Below are 7,124 nucleotides of genomic sequence, written 5' to 3'. Positions count from 1 at the left end.
TTGGCAAAAGTAAGATTAAATTCTCCTTCCTTAAACAACATTGTTCCACATTTGTGGTGAACAGCAGATGGACCAAGTGGGTGATATACAAGTGAAGAGGCTTGTCAAGAGAGGTCAGTTCAAAGGGAACGGAATTTTCATTGTTGAGAGCTCAGAAGAGGAAGGGCAACCAGGAACTAAACTGAGAGTGTATTCCTTTGTGTTTGCGAACATTTACCCATATATTCCTTCACTCTTTCTCTCACATTCTTTCTCTCCCTTAGTTGGATTTCAAGGCAATCTGACCATTCCCTCCCCTTTGTCTTCATACTGGTTATAGAGAGAGGCAATTACGGAACCTGCAAATCAAACAGGTGGATAGTGGGATCATTTGGATATTATAAACAAAGGACATACGGAGTTCTTTTTATTCTTGAATTTCTTTAGACAACTGCCAGAAATTCTCACCCAGAAGGGCTTGCCAAATGCAACCTCAGCTTCCCCTCGGCACCTACGATATTCTTAAATTCCCAACAACTCCTAGGACACACAGGGGCCCTTGCAAATGAGGCCTGGCCATCACGCTTCATTGGTTGCATCCACTGCCTACAAGAACTTCCTGCGGTGGTTGACTTTATCTTGTCTGAGAAGCCTAAAATTACCGTGAAACATACATAACAGAAACTTTCCATCTGATGCTTGTCATTTCATTATAAGAACTAAAAACCTCACACCTATCACCTAGCTGGACCTTGGCCTCGCGGCTTGTATCAATCCTGGGTTTTACAAGCACGGAGACAGCGTCCAGCTGGGTCTCGGGCTACTCACCACTTTGCACGCCCACAGCCAGAGCCCGCGGGGACCGCACTCCGCGTGCGGCCGGGGGCCGGAGGGCGGGCTGCGCGCGGAGGGCGAGCCCGGGCCGCGCCTCCCGCTGATTGGCCGGACCCGGCCCCTGGGGGCGGGCTCTCCCCGCGCTCGCCCGGCCCGGGGTGGCTATATTGGCACCGTTCCTGCTAGGTCGGGTCGCTTCCTCGCGCGGAGCTGGATCTAAGGAGAGGGCTTCCGAGGGCGGTGCGGGTGCAGGAAGCCGAGCGAGGCTGCCGAGAGCGAGCCGGGGGCTGCGGGGCTGCAGTGAGATGAAGCAGCGGCTCAGGGAGCGGAGGCTGGCGGTGTGGCGAGACGGGCCGGCCCGGGGCCGGGGCTGCTGCTCGGGAGGCTGCTGAGGCGGCGCGGAGAGAGGCGGGCAAGAGGGAGGAGAGGCAGAGGAGCGCGGGGGAAGCCGGCTGCGCGGCCGGCGCCTCGGGTTGGCCTCCCCTGTTGGGATCCCCCCGGTGGAACCATGCGGGTGGCCAAGTGGCTGACGGGGCTGCTCTACCAGCTCTCGCTCTTCATCACCAGATCTTGGGAAGTTCACTTCCACCCCAGGCAAGGTAAGGGCACCACGCGGGGCGCCTGCAGCAGCGAGGTGGGGGCTCGGGCCCGAGTGGGACAGGCGGACGGGAGGACGGAGAGCGGCTCAGCCCGTTGGGGAACGCTGGCTCTGCAGAGGCTCTCAGGACACCCGGATCAGTCAACCCCAAGCATCACGAGAGGTTGCGGCTGCTCCGGGTTTCGAGGAATCGCACGCGCGGCGGACCCATCTCTCTCCTGGGAACACGCGGTGGGGGTGCGATGGCAGGGTGGCGCGTGCCCCCAGAGGGCACGAGTTGGCGGCAGCAGGGAAGCGAAGAGGGACGGGGGAAGGAGGTGGGCTGCTCAGGGCCGTGAGTGTCAGGGTCTTTGCTCGGAGAGGGTGGAGCAAATCGGGGGTGTGGGAAAGCAGAGCACGCACACTTACAGTGCGCACGTGTGTGTGTGCGCGCACTCGCCAGCCTGTGTGCATTTGCTGCGCCCCCGGGCGTATCGGGACGGGGGACCTTTGACGGGGACGTTTGGTTGAAGCATTTTGGGGTTGGGGAGTTGGAAAGGCGTGGGAGCTCAATGACCATATCGTTGTGGTTGCAGAAGCCCTAGTGAGGACACTGGCCTCCTACGAAGTGGTGACCCCAGCGCGGGTCAATGAGTTCGGCGAAGTGTTCCCCCAGAGCCACCACTTCAGCCGGAGGAAGCGCAGCTCCGAGGCGCTGGAGCCCACGCCGTTCCGGACCCACTACCGGATCAGCGCCTACGGGCAGCTCTTCCAGCTGAACCTGAGCGCCGACGCCGCCTTCCTGGCCGCCGGCTACACCGAGGTGCACTTGGGGGCCCCCGCGCGCCAGCCCGAGGAGCGCAGCGCGGCGCCCCCAGACCTGCGCCACTGCTTCTACCGCGGCCAGGTCAACGCTCGGGAGGATCACACCGCCGTCTTCAGCCTCTGTGGGGGCCTGGTAAGCGCCCTCGGGTCCCTTGGCATCTTCTTGGGATCCAGTAAAGGACTGCGTTCAGGGAGCTGGGCGTTGAGTTTGTCCGAGTTTGGTAGTTGGTGATGCAAGAGTGGGCCACCAAAGGGATTAGCATCTAGATGACTCCAAGCCAGAAGCCACGCCGTCTTGCAGCGGGGAGGGGGGTTTGGAGAATCAGCATGTCTCTACCTGCTGGGCAAAACTGATCCTTCTGTACAAAGATGAGAGACTCTTTCTTAAAAGTGTCAGGTGCTGATTTAGTGAGTCTGGGAGGGGCCCCCTGGGACTCTGCTACAAGTGAAGTGTGATTTCCAACAGGAGGGAAAGCTGTTTCTGATCACCTGTTGAGGCAGAATCCCCTGAATTTTCTTAAATTTGTTTCTTGAATTTAGAATAATAGAAGGAAAAGAGAGTGAATACGCATAAAACGAGAAAGTTTGGAGAGGAAGAGTTGGTTTTTTGGTAGTATGGGGATCGACATTAATCCGAAGTACAGAATAGAGAAGAGATTGAGGCTGCCTCTTTAAAATTCATTGTGTTTAAAAATCGTAGTGTTACAAAGACCTGGTGCCAGCAAATGTGCCAGCAAATCATTAGAATGACAAGAGTAAAAGATGGAGACTTTGTAAAAACCTCATTGCACAAAAGTGAAATATCTGGTTCTGTGTGTTTCATTTCTCTCCCCCGAAAACGGAGGCTCTAAACCTTTTTTTTGTTTGTTTTTGGCCATGAACCTCTTTAGTCTGGGGAAACCCAGGACCTCTTCTCAGTATAATTCTAAATGCATAAAAGAACATGTTATTTAATTGGCTTCCTTTTAAGTACTATCAGTAACCAAAATGTTACAAATATTGCAATTTGTGGTGTCATAACGCATACTTCTTTATTAATACATTAACTGATAATATCTATTGGGGAGGGGGTCTATTTACCACCAGCCTTTTGTAGTGGTAATAAGCGTAAACAATCCGGATAGCTACATCAACTCTAATGTGATAGGAAAATATCTTTTTAACAGTCACAATGGCTGTGGTTTTACCTCCGATCATAATTGAAGGAAATGTTAAGTATCAGAAGTTAGTGAAAATAAAGATGATACTTTCCCATCCAAGTTCGCCGAGCCACAGGTTAATAACACTTCTGTTAAAACAGAAATGAGCTCACTTCATCATTAACTTCTCCAAAAACTACATGTGCAAGAGGAAACAACAACTAGCAATTTGGTTATGAGATTCTAGCGTTCTTCCTGAGTATTCGACTAAACATCATATTTTATATTTAGTAAAGTATTCCCAAGTAAACATCAACACTGTTTATTCTTTGATTAAGTAAAAAATTGCTAACAGGTCTCTTCAGGCCAAATGTAATACTTGCTTTCAGGTTAATTGATGTAAGATGTCTTCCTGGGTGTGAGTATTGGTCATTACTAAGTAGATTTGGGAAGTTGCATAGCTCTTTTCATGCTGTTATCTTAGGCTATATTTACATGGAATGCCTTGAACGATTTCCTTCCTTTCTACTATGGCTAAATGCAAAATGCTTGCAACATCAGGATGGCAGAAACACGCTCATATTTACACAGCCACCTATACATCAAAGGAAAGAAACATTCTCTTTTCTAGAACCTTTCAAAATGTTTAGTTTGTCTGGAAAATTCTAGATTTACTATCACAAATTTGTCATGGTCAATATATTTTCTTGATTTAGTATTTTACAGCATGGAAAAACATTCCAGATGGGAAGCATTATTAGGAGTGATGTTTCTGCTCATGTTGATTCATAATGTTGGCGTACTTCAAATTATTATTCAATATCCCCTTTTTGAAATCAGAAAACAGTTGGAAATGTTTAAGTCTTAACAGGAGTTCATCCTTTTCCTGCCACTGTGTCAGTTTAGATATAATTGTCTAAGTTATCATGCTTTATTAATCTGACTCATATATGCATTTTGCTTTTTATTGATGCATTGATGTCATCAGAGTTTGACTCAACATTTAAAAACTTATTTTCATACCTATATAATGCAATTTTATCTTAATTGTTTTGTTTTATGTAAGGCTGCATTGAGGACATCAGTCATGGTAGAGATAGAAAATTTCCAGTAATACAGCAAATAACTCGAGGTACCAGGATCTAAAAATCTTTTTCTAGTAGTGTGATCATGACCAATAAGTCTAAATTACTAATAAGATTAGTGATATTTCTTTGATTTTTCTCAGTTTTGATATTAGCACTAAAACAGATGTTAGCTATATATTTATGATTATATATTTTATTTCTGCTCCAACTCTATCATTAACTTTCTTTAGAGTAATAGTTTCATCAAATAGCAGAACTTCTGTTAGGTTTCAGAGTTCCTTTGTCATTATATTGGATTCCTCTTTTTAGTCTCAGATTAGTCTTTGGATCTAGATAAAATTGTGGTACCCACAGCCTGGACCAGTTGATCAACCTTGATACAGCACCAGGGAAGTCAGTAATGCCAACCTTCTGGCCCTGCTCTGGCTTGCTTCCAGACTTATCTTTGTGGCTTTGTGTATGCCACAGTGATGATCTCGCTTTGACCTCTGCCAGTTCTTTAAGCACTAAGATTGAGGTTTACTGAAGGATTTTTAGAGCCAGTCTTATTATCTTAGAGTTCTCTTCTTTTTCTAGTTGCCCTTTGCTTTCTTTTAGTTTTGCTTTTAGTTATGAATGGACGTTACACTTAATCAAGTGCCTTTCCTGAATATATTGAAATGAGCATGGGATTCCTCATTTTCTCTGCTAATGTGTGTCTTATACATTGCTTAATTCAAGCACACATTGACCATTGAAAATTGACCCCACACAGGGTTTGAAAGTGTTCTGAGGTCTTTGTATTGTTTAGGAGGAACATGAGGAAATTGTACTGTTCTCCAGTTCCTCTGGTCTCAGGTGTCCTTTGTGTCTTCATCTTGTTGCATCTTTCTGGCACCAGCAGCTGAATTCTGTGCCTGGTAACTTATGGCCTTTCTTCTTTGCTCACTCGGGGCTCGCTGATGTCTCCCCTCCTGGCTTCAGTGATGCTGCATATCCCTCTGGGTTCTGGCTACAACGTTTGTTTGATTTCTTGTCTGCTTGATGCTTCGTGCAGCCCTCAAACACAGAGTCACTTTGCTCTTGCTGCAGCACCCTCCCTGTGTAAGGTGATTTGGTCACGCTATTGGGAATCTTCCAGACTCCTCTAAGGGTCTAAAAGCCTCCATGGCACTTGAAAGTCAAGGGGAACTTGGCCTCCCTTTGCCAAACCCTCCCATACCTCTAATTTTGGTGTGTGTGTGGGAGGAGAACCCTTTGAGAGGGTCCCTTCCCTGGATCCCACATACTTGCAGAAGTGCTTCTCTTGGCAATCCCCTTAAACCATCTAATGTGCCTTCTGTCTCTAGGAACTTAACTCCCAGTGGAGAAGTTAGCACATATGTCTTGCCAGCTGTTTCCTTTGCCTCCATCACCCATTTCTTCCTGGAATCCACTGAGTTTCCCATTCACATCTCACTTAGTTGACCCATTCCCCTTCCATCTTCCCACCTGAGGGAGCATCTATCTTTCCTTTCTTTTGTGGCTGCTGAGGAATGTGACTTTTAGAAGAAGGGAATGAAAAACTAATATTTTCAAGAGATCCCTGTATTTGTAACCACTTTAGAAAACTGACACCCCAACATATAGATTCCTTTTAGTTTCTAGTGTTGCATTAACCCCAAACCTGTGAACTAATGTTTTCTTTTAATTTCTATATGGTTAATTTTTTTCTATGTTTAGAAGTCTTGGTATGTATGTGTTTTCCTCTTTCAATAAATCACTGAACCGTGACTAGTATTGTTTAGTTTTACCTGCTTTGGGCCCAAGAACCAGACGGGGCTGAGAGTCTGCCAGGAACTTTTCTTGTTTCATGTGTGTGTAACTTTTGCTTTTCTAATCTTTCTTTCTCTACAATTTTTCATATAAGTATTTATCACATAATTAAAACGTTTCTAAGCAGATTTACTTATGCATTTCTAAAATCTATAATAGGTAAGAAAATGGAGCTGAATCATAAAATTACCTTTAAGTAATGTAATGAATCATCAAACTGGTTTTTAGTCCATTGATCACTATACATTCTCTGATAGTTTATCAGGACTTAAAATTCCCTATATTCAGCTCTAAATCTCATTTTCATGGTCATCATCTACTCATAGTGTTGATATACTCTTGCCAAAGTAGGTCAATATTGAATAAGTTGGAATATTTTTGGCGTATACTGGTCAGGATGGCGTGTGTAAATTGTACAGAGACTATTCTCGGCAACCCCTGTGCCTCTGGTAGCCCTCTTCTCGTATTCCCTGGTGGATTTCCTTCTTCCAAAGGCCCTCAGGGACGAACACAACTGCCTAGACTGTTAACTTCCCTGTTTCTTGGTGGGATTTGAAGCCATGCAGTCTTTTTGGTTGAAAGAAACAGTTTCCAGATGTCATAAAACCAGACATTGCATCTGGCTTATACAGTATTCTCACGGAGTAGCTTGCAGTGGCTATGTGTACTTTTTTGAAGTTTCTCGTATGAACCATTCAGGCGCTAGCTAATGCCCTCTGATGACTGATTGAGTTGCTCCAGTAACTTCTTGTTCTGACAGGAAATAACTGGAAACTATCAGTCATGTCTTCACTGGGTTTTTGTCTATTCTGGGAAAATTTTAGTTTTGTTTTCTAACCTTCCTATTTGCCTAAAATTAATGTAGCCACAGATCATTACACACACCAT

The 7,124-nt window shown here is 45.9% G+C and overlaps 1 protein-coding gene across 2 annotated transcripts in view; it reads left to right on the top strand.

Annotated features, from left to right (window-relative positions):
- The first annotated feature begins 997 nt into the window (after positions 1–997).
- The window catches only part of ADAMTS20 (ADAM metallopeptidase with thrombospondin type 1 motif 20), a 163,781-nt gene continuing 157,654 nt past the window's right edge, over positions 998–7,124 (top strand). For both annotated transcript variants that reach the window (XM_023643400.2, XM_001488308.6), the window contains exons 1-2: positions 998–1,412; positions 1,987–2,348. In XM_023643400.2, the coding sequence (XP_023499168.1) occupies positions 1,322–1,412; positions 1,987–2,348 (453 nt within the window). In that variant the 5' untranslated portion in view covers positions 998–1,321. The remainder of the gene's footprint in view (positions 1,413–1,986; positions 2,349–7,124) is intronic.

The sequence above is a fragment of the Equus caballus genome, chromosome 6, assembly GCF_041296265.1.
Source record: "Equus caballus isolate H_3958 breed thoroughbred chromosome 6, TB-T2T, whole genome shotgun sequence".
Taxonomy (NCBI): Eukaryota; Metazoa; Chordata; class Mammalia; order Perissodactyla; family Equidae; genus Equus; species Equus caballus.
This window is presented reverse-complemented; position numbering and strand designations above follow the sequence as displayed.